The 16,295-nt window shown below is 40.9% G+C and overlaps 1 protein-coding gene across 1 annotated transcript in view; it reads right to left on the reverse strand.

Moving 5' to 3' along the window:
* Positions 1–6,969: 6,969 nt before the first annotated feature.
* LGR5 (leucine rich repeat containing G protein-coupled receptor 5) overlaps positions 6,970–16,295 on the reverse strand; it is a 67,003-nt gene continuing 57,677 nt past the window's right edge. Inside the window, exons 14-18 of the mRNA XM_083699113.1 lie at positions 14,855–14,926; positions 12,954–13,079; positions 11,163–11,308; positions 10,104–10,187; positions 6,970–9,421 (exon numbers count right to left, since the gene is read on the reverse strand). Of these exons, the coding sequence (XP_083555239.1) occupies positions 8,331–9,421; positions 10,104–10,187; positions 11,163–11,308; positions 12,954–13,079; positions 14,855–14,926 (1,519 nt within the window). The 3' untranslated portion in view covers positions 6,970–8,330. The remainder of the gene's footprint in view (positions 9,422–10,103; positions 10,188–11,162; positions 11,309–12,953; positions 13,080–14,854; positions 14,927–16,295) is intronic.

Consider the following 16,295-nt stretch of genomic DNA (forward strand, 5'->3'; position numbering starts at 1 on the left):
TTTCCTGTGTCAGAAAAAGTCATCTCTTCCAGACTTAAAAGTTGAATCGAAGATGGTATTTCGCTTAATTGGTTTAACTCATGAAGGCATTTCAGCTAAAGCAACAGTGATGCTAAGAAAGGAAGTTGTGACTGCAGATGAGGCTGTTCAATTGCCTTGATAGCCTTTTTCCTCTATGTTTACATTTTTGCAGTAGAACTTCTGCCAGAAGTAATCTTAACGGTCCTGCCCGGCTGTCGGGCACAAGAAAGACTTACTGCAACCGAAATCAAAGCTTGTGAAATTGCTGGCATGGAATGCTGAGATTTATTTGCTTTTCCGTTAAAGAGGAGTGTACTCCTGGATCATAAAAGTTTTTTTCACACTTGCACCTGTCGGTTCAGAACAGTCCCAGGCAAGAAGAAAGGGCAGCTTAAGGCCTTTCCTGTATAGGTAGAAAGAGGTCAAAGGAAAGCAAGCAGGATTATTATATTTTTAGCTGCCTTCCTAAGAAGTGTGTGCATTTGAGCCTTCCGTGCTGTTCACAGGTGGCTGCTTCCAGTATTTTTATATTAACAATTTGTGTCCTTTGAGCGCTGTATTTCCATCTAAAGATGAAGTAGTTGAGCTGGTGACTCGCTCCTCTGAAGCCCCACACCCCCTCCCCAGTGTTGTATCCATGATATAGTCAGGATTTTTTTTGGGGGGGGGGTAGCCAAAGTTGTTGAGCTTTTCTTAGGAAATCAAAGTTGGGAAATACCCCAGGAAGAAGACATTATAGGGGGCAGGCTTCCGCTGCGGGAAGAACCTCAAATAATTGAGTCGATTCAATGCTTTCCAAAAATATTTGGATCCATGGGGCTGGCTTCCTCCTCACTTCTGGACCAAGGTCACCCAGCGAGCTTCAAGGCTGAATGGGGATTCAAACCCTGCTCTCCCAGGTCCTAATCCAAAACCTTAACCAATACGCCACAGTAGCAAGTTCAGAGCCGATGTTGGTCTCTTTTTGGCGCTTTCTGCTGGAAGGAGATAATTGCTATGATCTGAATGGAATATTGGAGCCTTAGAATGTATCGATTGTAAAAATAAAAAATCCCTGTGTCAAGATTTGTGGACTCATACTGCAGAAAACTGAATATCCCTTGGACACGTTCCAAGATATAAACAACAACTTAATTCATAGAGCCTACACGAGTCAGTTGAGGACAATAAAATCCAAACTGGCACATGAAACTCATGTTTATATCCCTTGTTCAGGGACATCATCAAGGAGCCTCACAGGAAGTAGCTTTTTGTTGGGGTTTATCAGGTCAATTTAGATCAAAGTGTAGGTCACATCTACAGAAATTCAGCTGTTGGCTAACTTCTTCTAAGGATTGTCCTGATTTTTCCACGAAATTGTGCTGAATCTTTCTGAGCTCTTATTTGAAAAATGATGTTTACTAATATTTCTGCCACTTATTTTAATCTTGTAACTGGCAGTGTGATTGAAAGTTCCAGCTTCCAGCATCCAATCAAGGTGGCAATTCTGCCTGCCGTTAAAGAAACCCAAAGATTATTCCTGCCTTAGTTAAATGAGCTCACATATTATTGTATTTAATATAAGCTGGACTGACATGAGAAGGTTAACAAAACCTGATCACTATGCATATGCATTTAAGGAACCAGATAATTGTATAAATGACCTACACCCCCAAGGGACTTTGCATCCTTCCCGCAATGTGATGGCAACTCCGCAGTATTCAACAGTATATTTCTGATGTATGCATACACATTCTGTCCTTGAAAAGTACACACATTTACTGATCAATGTCTGTAATACATCTTCTGGTTTGACTTCATTTCCTCGGTATAAGTAGGTTCCTTATATTCTCTGAAAAAATGCATTTTCTCCACAATCCCCAGTGGTTGTTTCGTTCACATTCAACTCAATATGTTGTTACATTTGGTTCAGATGCTGTGGAAGTGCCAGGGGCACCGCTTGCCTGAGCTTGGCTTCCTTTGGAAACAGCCGTCAACAAAGACTTAAGGATTTTATGCCAATTTTGAGTTCATTTTCTAAAATGCAGGTTTTGCAGCTGAACTCCTACAAATAAGCAGTCCCCAAAAGACATTTTCCAGAGCTGCAAGCCTGTATTTCTTCCTCTGCCTCAAAATCGCTACTTCCCTCGCTCTCTGGCCCCACCTACCACTTGCAATGCGGCCCCTGGAAAGTAAATCACGAGGGACAAAGTCTAACATCCTTGTTTGTTAGGGCTTTTTATTGTTTCCAAATGGTGCCTTTAATGACTTAAGAAGTGTTCCCTGAATGATTAGGGATATGCTTAGGTTCATTCATACAAGTCTGCTCTGAGCATAGGACAGAGATAATGAACGGAAGAGAAAATTTTCTAGGACGGAGATTGTCCATGAATTTAACCCCATCCATCTCTTTTTGGTTAGGCCCCCAGTTAAATTTACATCCACTGTACTTCCAAGAAATATTGAGTAGGAATTATACTCTAATTGCAAGAGTTCTATCATCTGTCATACACATTCTGTTTCCAGTCATGTTACACTTACCCAAGTTCCCTGGGGACAAATATGCCCTTTGTGCATTTAATAACTGAAAGAGGATGTGATTAAAAAAATAAATAAATATGTAACATACTTCTTGAAAAGCCTTAGACCCAGGCATAACAATATATTGATTTTGGGGGGTAGTGGTGGTATGATGATGAAGATCTAATTGTTAGAAACCATTCTCTGAGATTCTTTTGCTAGCCAGTTAAGGTCACCCTTGGCTGGTGAACAGTTTAAAATCATAAATGTTAAATGTTTCTAAATGTCTTCCGTATGCCAGAGGAATTTTGGATGGAAAACTGGAAGCAGAGGGTTGCCAGGGAATGTAACTGGGCAATCTAGAACTGGATAATAATTTCCTAATTACTCTAATGACTTTCATTATCAAGAATTCTCAGTGTGTCCCCCAGGAAAATAAAAATGATGGAGTGTTTAATTTCTAAAATGTGAGGTGCCAGAGATCAATTGTGTTTGTGCCATGTATTTTTCTCAGTGGGCCATGGCTTCTAAGCAGTGAGTCTCCGGTCTGCTTATCTAGCTTTGATCATCTTTCACCGATGTAAGGTGAGCAGTTTACAGGAGACTCAATAACTCACATCAGCTGCCTGTTAGGGTCAACTCAGCTGGCAGAATTATTTGGCTGCCCTCAGCCTGATCTCGGAGATGGTGGCCATCTGGATTGGTTTGGGATAAAAGAACAAAGCTATGTCGAAATTACCATTTACTCTGGCTCCAGTGCACTCCCAACACCTGCCTCAGGTAAAAGACATCCCCACCCCTACATAGCCCAAGTTAAGAACACTGTGGGAGGCTGTCCTCCAAACAACTAAAATTGCTGAATTTTTAAATTACGTTGTTGTACTCAAGGGCACCCACAGTAGTTTTTCCAGGGCAGGGGGGCAAAATAAGAAGGAGTTGGGTGGAGCAGGCTCGTGGGATGACAATGATGTCCCCATTTTGTCTCATTTCTACGTTTCGCCTCTCTCATTTTCTCTCTCTCTCTCTCTCTCTTTCTCTCTCTCTCTTAATGAAAGCTGGGGATCTGGTGGCTATGTTTAGTTGGGGGAAGGAAATAGCCCCCCTTGCACTCATCACATGGACCACCACAGTTGGACAACAGTCCAAACTCTTGCACTATTTCACTGCTCCTTCTGTCTGCACACAACACAAAGTCTGAATGGAAACTTTTCAGTCTGGTTCCTGCTAATCTCCAGACAACTGAGGCAAGCAAGGGGAGTCTTTTTGCAGGGAACCAGGCAGAGGGCCTTCTCAGTAGTGGCGCCCGCCCTGTGGAATGCCCTCCCATTGATGTCAAGGAAATAAACAACTGCAGTATCTGACTTTTCGAAGACACATGAAGGTAGCCCTGTTTAGGGAAGATTTTAATGTTTGATATTTTATTGTGTTTTTAATATTCTATTGGGAGCTGTCCAGAGTGGCTGGGGAAACCCAGCCAGATAGGCAGGGTATAGATAAGAAAATAAATAATAATAATAATAATAATAATAATAATAATAATATATAATATCCACCTCCTGCAACCTGAATGCTCTCCTCCAGGAATCCACAAGCTATCATTTATTTGTTTGAAAACCTTATACCTCACAAAGAAATTCAAAGCAGCTTAAAGCAATGAAATATCCATGCAATAAAAAACCAACAAAGCAAAATGCTTTTCAGGCTCATGCAGCTCAGTCCTTTCTTCTCCATTATAAACAGACACTATCAACATTCCCATGGCTCAACTACTCCAAGCCATAGGCTTCACTTGTAAATTCACACAATCTGACTGACCTCTGATTCCTCTGACTATAGATCTGTCCTCTCCTCCCCTGACAGATATGAGACATATTGAAAACAATAGAGAAACCTATCATAGCTGTGATTAGGCGGCAGGGTGACACCAACCAAACAGGGAAGCAGCAGAGACTGGAGGTTTTGGCTTTGATGTAACACAATGGGATGAGTTACTTTGGTATTTCTTGTCTCCCTTACTCATTCTGGAAGCTCTCAGGGTGGTGTTTGTGTGTGTGTCAAAGTAGTTTACAGTAAAGCAAATTAACAAATAATAGTACAAAACACACAACACAAAATGAAAGGCAGCAAAACACAACCCATCCAGCAGCAATAGTAAAGCAATAGTCAGACTAACAAATGGGTAGCCCAAAGCAAAACCAACAGGTAAGTCAGCAGAACCAACCACCAGTAGAACTATCAGCCTCATTCAAAGCCTTGCCTGAGTAGCCAAACTTCCATTAGGCATCAAAATGATAGCATAGGGCTGTGTGGGTTTTCTCCAGAGGGCATACCTTACAATCCATCCCATAACTAAAACAATCTCCCTGGTCTTTGTACCCATCTACCTGGATTAGGCGCTTGGCTGTTGATTGAAGCATGGCGCGGTATGTACAGAGAAGACAGTACTTTACGTACCTGCATTCCAAAATGTTTTAGGCTTTAGCTAGCACGAGGATAGAGAAAGCTGTGGCCTCTCAAGTATTGTGGGACTCCAACTCTGTCAGCCCCAGCCAGTGTAGCTAATGATCAGGAATGAGAGGATATATAGTCTAGCAACACCTGGAGGTCTACAGATTCTCACCTGATCTCGTTGTGGGATAATCAGCTTATGTAGCCAACATGCTGAAGTCTAATTAATCCATGAAGGGGTTAATACCATAGAGTAAACAATCCTACCTAACTTAGCTATGTCCACTTCCCCCTCACCTTGAGAGGAACAAGGTAGTCAAGCCTTTGGTCTCCTTCAGTCTGCCTGAGCAGCTCAGTGTGTAAAGAGGTTTGAGCTAGTTGCTACAGCTCAGACTGCATGGTTTTCACAAGCCACTCTTGAGTTCCTATACCAATAATTTAGGAGCATTCACCACTCTGTAACTAAGTTTTACTGCCTGTGTAAGTTTTTCTGAATGCTGTAGTGCTGGCATGTCCAACCAGTAGATCGTGATCTATTGGTAGATCCCCGGCTGATCCTGGTAGATTGTGGGACCCTTATCGATCGTAGGATTAAATAAAGTTTACCAAAAGTTAACAAATAAAAGTTGAAGAACTCTGGGCAATCCTACCCCCAAAAAAGCTCAACAACTCTGGGTAATCCACCTGCCCCCCCACTCCTCCTCCATCCAATGACAATGGGTAGATCACTGCCAATTTTTTTATACTGGGAGTAGATCACAGTCTCTTGGGAGCTGGACGTGCCTTCTGTATTGAAAAGCACATGACTCTAACCATTGGTGAGTTTGTAAGTAAAGCATTTTAAACTTACTTTTGAACTTAAAGGGCATATTTTAAAAGTCTAACAGCCTATATTTCCACGCTTTACTTTGCTGCATGTTTTGTAATGTTAAACATCTGTTGGGGTTCTCTCACCAAAGAGCACTTGCCCCAAGCTTGGATCATGGCGTTCAATAATTCTCCTTTCTATATATATTATTTTTCCTCAAATGAACACTAGGAACTTAAATTGTGTCTAGAAATGAGCACGCAATCACAGGCTCATACAGCATCTCAGAAATAAACTCTAGCCAACCTCAGACAAAAAAATTGTTGTGATATTTTTGCACTAATTTGATTTTCTGGATGCCTTTCAAGTGCAGCTCCACATACAACATGATAATCTTGGTGATGGAAAAATATTAATGGCATTGTTTATTCCTTCTTTTTTCCATGCATGAGTATACCTAAATGGGAAGAAATATATCTAGTACTTTTTTTCATAAATTGGCATTTTCTCTTAAAGCGGGGTATCATGAAAAGCAGCACAAAATCTCTCATAATTTGAAGTCAGATTTGTTCAAACATAATGCAGAGCCAGCTTTTATTTAGAGACTGGAGGTTTTAAAAAACTTTTTACATGCTAGATCAGTCTGTATCTCAAAAGGAAGTTGCATTATTGTTGGCTAAATTGGTGGTCTACATCCATCAATGGATGTTTATTGCCCAAGGTCAAATACCCAATAATAGGCTACTACAAACAAATGTAAGTATTGGTGAGTGTGGAAAAGTTTTCTTAAGCTTTCTCTGATTACATTCCTCCTCACTACCTCTAATCTTTACCTCTTGGGGAGCCTTTGTGTTGGTAACTGTAATTCACCATTACTGGCTTATTCTAAAATTATAGCCTTTCATGCAATTCTTCATGAGAATTTTGTTAGGGTGACACAAACTTCCAACATGAAAAGCTATAGGTATGTGACATGAAAATCCCTGGACTATAATGCCAATACCTCTTGTATGTGAGAAACATTAGATTAGGTAAATTGTAAACGTTATGAGAGAAAGTATTTTAGGTTTATGTTTTTGTCCTCTGTGAAAAAGAGTTACTTGCAAGTTCTATTATCATGAGGTGGTAAAAATGTTCCGGAAATATTTGGAACTGCTGCCTATCTTCTGCGAGTGTAAGATACCGAGGCACTCTTTCTGCTTAGCTGCAGGTTTTATTACAAATTCCATATATTTGAAACACCAGTAGAAAAGAAAGCACATCCTCTATTTACAATCACTACACATTTACATATATTATGTACAGATAGTGAATTTAGTCAAATATATGAGAAGAAAATAGAAATCTAGGAAATATATCAGTACAAAACTGTACATGGCTTATTCTCATTTTTAGTATGATTTTACTGTAATAATAAATACAGTTCTATATTTACAAATCTTTTTTTTTTAAAAAAAGCTTCTCAAATGAATTTTATTATTTCCCCATTAAAATATCTCAATTATAGCTTTCAAACTTGCTTATGAAAATAGTATGCATAGTGGCCTGTTTTTGTTCTGAAGTTCAATTTTTAATATAAAAGAATCTTTACTGAGCCAGTCTTCAGACTTATTCCTTTACTTCTTGTATACAAAAGAATATATATTCATGTGAGGAACAATTTCACTGACATTAAGCAGCACTCCATAACCGAACCGCAGTAAAAGTAAAGCTAAATAAACATTGTAGTATGTATTGTGCCATGGTCAGATGATCTCTTGTTTAATCCAAAGTAGTTTTAAGAACAGAGCTCCAGTTGCACGCTGCATTGCTTCAAAATCCAAGGAGACAAAGGAATATGATAACCGTGCAGCCGGCGTTCGGGTGCATACTTTCCGCATTTGTTCATTTTCTTTCTCAAGGATGCATGTGTCAGCTCAGAATAGTGATGCTGGATAAACCTGAAAACAATTCAGGTCTCCCAACCTATAGTATTCAATGTGGTTCTTCCAAAGCAGGTCTGCTATTGCTAATGGGACTTTTTAATGTAAAGTTCTAACTCAAATGCCTATAAGCTGTGCTATGTTCAACCTCTTTAACAAGTTAAGAGCGGCTCTTCACTTTCACGCTTAGAACATTGAGGCCAGTTCATGTGTAAATATGTATTGTGCAACTAGGAGTGGTACATTTTTCATAAATACTTCCAAGATAATCTCATTTTCTTAATATTTGAAGTCCCATTAAAAAAAAAATCAGCTTAGTGGAAGTTTCATTGTGACCATTAAAAGATTCATGAATGGAGAGTGAGAAATGTTGATCTATTTTGAATCACCAGAGCCAGTGCTGTAAACATCAATGGCTTTTGGATTTTTTCTTGAGTCTGAACCTCAACTGATTCAAGAGTGGTTGTCTCTAAACCAGACTGAGATGGTATCTGTTAGGCTTTAGGATGCCATTTTCATTGCCACCAAGCCTTTGGCACCCAATAGTAGTAGACAATTATTTTCCGCTTACTGCACCCATTTAATAAATGTGTAATTGATAATTTTTAAACACAGGTGACGCTGAGATGAAGCTAATGACATGGAACAAATGTTACTGAAGACAGGTTACAGCTTTCACTCATTCGATACGATGATGGCACTAGTGAATTGTTGGCGGGAATATCATATGATATTCTGGTGCTTGCAAAGGTTACGAGAGCCTGAGTTGAATCACATGACTGTTTTTCTGCATCCTCTGAATTAACAGAAACCAGGCTGGCATGCTTGGATGCTTTCCATGAAAACATCTGCTTTCGAAGACTTCCCAGGTCTTCCTTGAAGTGTGGGTTGAAAAGTATATAGAGAAGTGGGTTTAGACATGCAGGTAGGGGGACAATTACTAAAAGTATTGGTTTAATTACTTCTGGGCTAATAAAAGTAAGATTTAACAAGGAAGAAAATGATAAGATAGCCACAGGACAATAAAGAATGCAGTTAGTAAAAAGTAGCAAGGCAATATGCTTGACCATGGAGCAGTCCCAAACATTATCCAATTCTCTCTTATCCAAACTACAGTAGAGTTTTGTATAAGCTATTGTCATTATAAGAAAACAGAGAGAGTTCAGCAAGACCAGTGCCACCATGTAACCCACAGCAGTTGGCTTCCCAAAAGGCAGAGGTATGCACAGAGGGGAAACCCCATACTCACTCCCCCCAAGTACTGGAATCACTGCAACGATTAAGGCCAAGACAAAGCAAAACAAGATGGCTACCCTCATGCTAGCAAGAGTGGCACTGGTCTCAAACTTTGTGGCGTGTTTCACGGAAAAGCTGCGCTCAAGAGCTGCTAGCGTCAGCAAGAAAACGGAAGCCTCTGAAGCAAAGATGGAGAGAAGTCCAACGAAGTGGCAGCCAAGTCCACCTTCCCACCAAGCTCCGTACTGAGCAAAGACTCCAAAAGTTAATGCATCCATGCTGGCAAGCACGCTGCTGGACACACCCATGAGTGTGTTCACAATGGCTATTAGTCCAATCAACAGCTTTATGGAGGAAATGAAGAGCGGGAATCTGAAGATCGTCGCAACCACCAATGCATTGCAAACAAAGGCCAAAACCACGATGGTCCAGACGCCAATTCGGATTAGCCAGCTCCCGAAGAGGTAGTCACAAGGCTTGAAGGGTCCTGCAAAGGAGAGACAGGAAAGATGAGTGCTTTTAGCTGCTGTGGCAACAACACAGGCCTTCTCTTGGCCACTCTTGGCCAGAGTGCCTGAGCCCTAAGAAGACATCCTTTCCTCTGCCAGCCCTTTCGCAGAGCCCAGGAGAGGTGGTGAAGAAACTGCCAGTGTTGCTGCTGCTATTGTAACAGTATTATTATTATTATTTTAAGGGAAGAAGGAAAAGGGATTGTGGTGGTGCTGGTGCCACTAAAAGAAGAACGCAGCACAGGAGTTTCTAGCAGCAGGTCATTGGCAGAGACTCCATAAAGCACAGCCCTGGGTTACATGCATTTTGTCTGCTGTTTCAGAGAGGTGGCGGTTTGAGCATTGCCTTTTTTTTGCTCTGTGTAATGGTTTTTTTTGTGGTGCTCACAGCAGCTGTTTAGATTTACAAATGCGCCCCCAGGCCCCTAAAGGTTGGGCAGTGGCTCTCCAGGGCTTCCAGGGCTAGCCCTACCTAGAAAAGCCAGGGATTGTATCTGGGATCTTTTGCGTACAAAGCACGCACTGAGTTGCAGTCACCATGGAGCACTGCGCTTTTTCATAGCTCCTTTTTCTAGAATATAGTGCGGAGTCTGCCAAGAGAGGAAGCGAAGGAGTTTTGAAGCCAACCAACCAACAGATTGGATGTAGCTAGATCAATACCTGGAGAGGGAGAGCATTGCACCGAATGATGAGCTTTCAAATCTTCATCAAAGTCAAGAAGAAAATCCTCAAAGTCGCGGTCATCTGTAAAAAGATGAGAAGAAGGTGGGTGCCAGTCTTGTCTCACTTGGAAAGCAGTTCCATAGCCTGGGGGCAGCCACTGAGAAGGCCCTCTCCCTCGTCCCCACTAAAGATGCCTCTAAGGGTGGCGCTACCAAGATGCATTTTCCCTGAAGATCTCAAAGCAAGTATATGGTCCTTCAAATAGCCTGGGCCTAAGTCATATATCATTAATCTCTTAAGCATTCAGAGAAAGGGTGACAGCTTATCCATTAATTCAGTATTTCTGGAAGATGCCTTACAGTAACTTAGCCTGTAACTAACTCTAAGGACACCTAACTCAAATAAAGAACAAATTCTATCCCAGTTTACACCTACTTCCCTCCCTTTCGTCTGGGTTGAATTTTAGATAATACACTTATTGGGCAGACATTTGTCCTCTTGTAGTCTGTAAAGAACAGAGGCAATGCTAGATTTTTAAAAAAATCAGTAAGGCATTTTGTGTTACATTCAGGAAATTGATTTTAACAACAGTAGCAACCGTTAGACTCTAAGGCAGAGCTGGAGCTACAAATTTTGTCACAGAAGGCAAAAGACTGCATTGCTGCCCTCGCTCTCTTGCAGATGTGTCCCCCCCATTCCACACCCTTGCCCCTTGGAGGGGAGAAGCCTTGCTGGAGTTGGGAATCAAGAGGAATTCTAGATCCCCAACTCACCAAGCCCTGGATCCCAATCCTTCACCACAAAAAAAACTTGAATCCTACAGCTCCTTGCCACCAATGTCTGCCCACACAAAGCTGGGGAGAAAGAACCCAAGAGGAGGTAAAATTCAAAAACATTACTTTACAAGGGTAAAATCGGCATCTTATTGGAGACTCGTTTGTACTGGCATTTTATTTTAGAGGCTGAAATCAGAAAGGCATACATTCATTTGATTATTGGTAGCCACATTCCAGTCACAGTAAGTGGCCTCTTTTAAAACTGATTCTTATTATTTACCATGTGTATGGAAAACGCCGACATCTTTCCTTTGAAATTCCTCAGCACTGCTGTTCTCATCCTTGTTCCACTGGTTTTGGATTTTGTAGTGGCCATCGCAAGCTCCAAATGCACAGCACTGATAAGCATAAGGCATTTCAATCACCCTTTAGAATTAACAGACAAGATTATGAACATCAAAACATCAGTGTACTCTGAACATCAGTGAACATCAATGTACTCAACCTACATCCTTTGCAAAGTCAACGCAAATGGCATTAGCATCAAACTGAAGCAATAGAGAGGCAGGGCTCTGACTCATTAAACAAATATAAAAAAAATTAAGGGAAAGCATATTCTTCCCACATCCCTGTACATTTCAGAACATTGCACATGTTGAATAGTGGGTAGACATGGCAGACGACACAGCGATTTCTCCAAAGCAGCTATTTTGTAAGCTGGAACAGAAAACTGAACAGCAAACAGCTCAGCCGGCCTGCTTTTATAGGCAGCCGGCTATCAACATTGTAGCAACAACAACCCAGGGTTTCCCGCCTAAAATAACTGACATGGACCTGAGTGAAAACTATCTACAGTATCCCCCTGCTGGCCCAGGGTGAGAACTTCAGTACATAACAGCACACATGCCATAATTCCTTCTGTTTTCAATGTTCAGGCTGTGAGCACTGTTGCTTATGTAGCTACACAACACTGCTGATGAACAAGAAGGAATTATCAGCAGATGTGTGTGTAAATCCCAAGGTTTGAAGAATTACATTTAAAAAACCAGAAAAACTCTAAATGGAAAGGAAACTGAAAAATATCCACATGAGGACTATTCAATAACTATGGAATAATGTCTGCAGGGAGTGAGAATCAGAAAACCAGTGGGGAGTCAGATTGGAGTGGAGTGGCTATGAACATAATAATGATTTATATGACCTGAACAGGAAACATAACTTGGATATTTCAAATGTGATGCCAAACTATAGGTTGTTGGTGTTTTTAAAAACCTTGCATAACCCTTAGCTCAATTACATTGCTTATTTGAACATCACACTTTTGATCTTGTAGACTTATGTAGATACAGAAGCTCAGAACGGCTTATGCTGACATACTGACTTTTTGTGCTGCCTCTAGGCTGCAGTTCCATGATGGCAACCAACACCCTGGGCTGGACCAGGATACTGGTGCATTGCATCAAATTGTGATGCTGTTCCTGTTTGACATTGGTTGAGCCTGACTGGTATCTTTTTACATGCCAGCTCCACCTCTCAAAAGAACAGACCACCAATAGCTCTTCCTCAGATGTTCTGGTTACAGTATTTTTGCATTAAGTCAATATGGCAAAGTATTTTACTGTCACCCTCAAACCACCTACTTGATTCAGTTCTTTTCGTTTTGTTTGCAGCTATATATTCCCTACGTTTTTCAAAATGGAGGTAATATAAAGCAATGGTCAAGTGCTCGCTTTGGCAGCACAAATGCTAAAATAAAGCAATGGTCAAATGAAGGGAGCTAGCCACTATAAAACACAAATTAGACAAATTTTAACAGGGGCTGTTTATTTAGGGGGGATATTGCTGAGAAGCAGATGTGTTTCAAAGTGAGCAGCTACCAGAGTGTCCAAAATCAATCATATTTTCTTGAGATACAAAGGATGTATTAAGTCTATAATTTTACCATGTATATCTTTGTTTCAGTGCTGTGGTTCAAAGCCTCTGAATAGGAAGTAACTCACATTATACAGTGACACCCCTCCCACTGCACATGAGCACAAGTGTGCCTTATTAGTTTTAATGAGGTACTCACTTGAGTTCTGGAAAGTTTTCAGATGATATCAAACTTTGCAGTGCATGATTTCCTGTTAATTTTAGATGAGTTAAACCATATAGGCCAGTTACAGGAAAGGAGGACAAAAGGTTGGATGACAGATCCCTGCAAAATTAAAGGGGGGGAAACTAGTTTACTATTCCAGAAGGGTGGGATTTTTAATATTTTATTTTGCCTGAGGGTATTTGTTATTGTCGCAGAGTATTAAATATTGCAAACGATAAAACATAAAGACGATTCAGGTGACAAAAGATGCACCTTGGGTCACTGGTAAATTTGCTGATTCACCTCAGAGCCCAATCCACACGGAAGTTCTCTTGTACAAGCCACATGGAAAAGAATAGGACTGTAATAACATGTTACTGGATTCTTCCCTCCATTTTTATTGTTGGCAACTCTTTGATGCATAAAGGGCCTTTACTGAAGTTATGTGTACAGTGGTACCTCAGGTTACATATGCTTCAGGTTACATACGCTTCAGGTTACAGACTCCGCTAACCCAGAAATAGTGCTTCAGGTTAAGAACTTTGCTTCAGGATGAGAACAGAAATCGGGCTCCAGTGGTGCGGCAGCAGCAGGAGGCCCCATTAGATAAAGTGGTGCTTCAGGTTAAGAACAGTTTCAGGTTAAGTACGGACCTCCGGAACAAATTAAGTACTTAACCTGAGGTACCACTGTACTTGGATGTCAGTGTGCTTGCAACCTAATCAGATTGTCTTGCTTGGGTTCTGCAAAATTGGTCAGCATCTGGGATATTAGCAACAGCAACCACAGAATTAAAAAACCAGCCATTGTTACTTATACTGATGCCTTCTAGCACAGGGTTGTGTCCAACTTTAGTCCTCCTCTAATACTCTACAGCAGTCCTAGAGCAGATCTATTAGAATTAAGGGATTCGACTAACTTAGGGCCATTAATTTTACTCTGAGTAAAACATAGTTGGATACAGCCCACAGTTTTTAAAGAGCAGGCAAACTTTTCCATGGTATGTTATTTGCATGTAATCATCACTGACCTGGTTTGCATGCCATACTAAGCCAAACTATGGCTTACCAGGAGAATGTGAATGTGCAGGTCCCTGGAGACAAGCTCACAGAACCTTTGCTTCTCCCTGGTCTTTCTTTAAATTATTTTTTTACCCCTGTGCTGTGTTGAACCTGGGCTCATCAAAACTGACTCTCGTGGTTAAACTCTCTCCTCACTAACCGAAAGTTGTAGCCAAGGTTTGCTCTTAGCTTTGGCTAAGGTGTTGTGCAAACCAGCCACTGTTGTGTCAAAACCAGAGCATAAAGGGAGAGAGAAAAACTTGCATCCTGCGAGTCATGCTGCTTACTCTACATAGTAGAGCCCGCCCTACTCCTGGAATCTATGCACGCTGCCAAGAACATGCACAGCGGCACCTACTGATGGCATGCTATGGTTCCAAAAACCTGTGCAGTGCCTATAGTCACTTGAAGGCCTCATGCCACAGGCCATGTAAGTCCTCCTTGCCACTTTAGTAAACTAGGGGAAATGTGGGACAACATGGAGGGCTCTAGTTAAATACTGTGGTAGGCAGGAGCTGAATGAATCTAATTAGATTTAGAGCCAGGCTCCGGAGTGATCTGGGTCTGATCCAAATGTAATCATGTGGTGCATCTGCTGCCCAAGCTCTCCTGTTCTACATTCTCTCCATCACTAATTGATACCATGAAACAAAGTAGAAATGCAAGACCACTATGGCTGGCCAAACAAAGGCCAAAGCTACTTTGTTTTGCATTTTGTTGTTCATTAAATTGTCATTCTATTTTACCCTGCACTGAATAGAGCTTTTTTGTCACTGGGTATTTGAATGATCATAATAGGACAGCATCAGATATAAAAAAAAGCAGAATACTTACAGTTTAATCAGAGACAATAAAGAGGAGAATGCATTGGCATGAATGACTGATATTTTGTTCCAAGCTAAATCCCTGCAGACAGGAAGAAAATTAAAATATGCTTAAAAATGCATGGAGATTTACTTTGAATCTTTTAAATTAAACAACAATTAACTGCATGAAATCACTTCCAGTAGGCTAATTTTAGACCAGTGTTTGGACATTATGATAAGCCACAAGTCATGGCTTACTGTGAATGAGGAGCATGCTACTGCACACAGCCAGATTGCTTCTCCCTTTGTTGACCTGGGTCCAACAAACCACTAGTCTAGGCTTAGTGTGTTGTGTGAACCAGTGCTCACAGTTTGTTTGCCTCCAAGGTTTGTTCTTGGCTTACCTACTATGGTTTGTTTGGAAGAAACAAACCATAAGCACTGGTTCACACATCACACTAACAAGGCTCATAGTTTTTTGCTCTTGGCTCAAGAAAGGGAGCACAGCAGGAGCACATTTTATGGCTTACTGAAGTGTACAATTATTCTGGGTTGCAAATGCACACATCTCTTCCCCTTGATCCAGGATCTAGCTAACTAATAAGCAAATTATGGGATGATCTCTGGTCTGGTTCAGATAAACTACTGCTGTTTGAACAAACCATGGTTTATTGCGGGGGGAGTGTTGGGTTCTCCGCTCGCTCCCTTCACTCCTCAGTTACATTCAGATTGAGACCCAACTACTAAATCACCATGACAGCTGAACCAGGAAATGTAGGCAGTTTTAAGTTTACAATCAGCATCAAACCCTGATTTGTAATCCTGGTTCACAGGCTATATTTAAACCATAGCTATCTAGTTCAGATGTTACAGGAAACTGATTTTATAAATCAGAAAGTGTCTCCTCAAACTAGGCATGTGAAAGGATGGCAGAAAGGGAGGAAGACTGCTCTAACAAACCATGGTTTGTGGAAGTGTTAAACCTGAACTGAACCTTTCTCTGTTATCTACTAGCTTCTCAATAGACCTTCTTCCTCTTTCACAACTGCTACTTCTCTCATATGCCAATTTCTCTGTCTTTCCACCCTTTATCCCACATTTTCCCTTTCATAACTCCTTCTGGATGCATGCTGTTTTTTGCACCAATGCTTCATCATAATAAGAGCATATATAAGAAGAGTCTGCTGCCTGTGGAAAACCCAACATAGGATAATACAACTCTGAATAGAATATTATAGAAACGGATCAATTATTACTCCCATTACATGAAGTGTGGCCGTCAATTTTTGTACATTTACACACTCTGCTCCTTGCTCTTTTCTATTGCCATCTGTATACAATTCACTCAGCTTTTCCATTCAGCAATGGATTTTGAAGTATACCCATAAGAGGCTTCTATATGAGTTAAATCAAACTTCCTATTTCTTCAGAGAAGTCTGCAAGCGGAAGCTATTTCAGGGTTGGGGTTT

Source organism: Podarcis gaigeae, assembly GCF_964106915.1.
Source record: "Podarcis gaigeae genome assembly, chromosome: 10".
Classification (NCBI taxonomy): Eukaryota; Metazoa; Chordata; class Lepidosauria; order Squamata; family Lacertidae; genus Podarcis; species Podarcis gaigeae.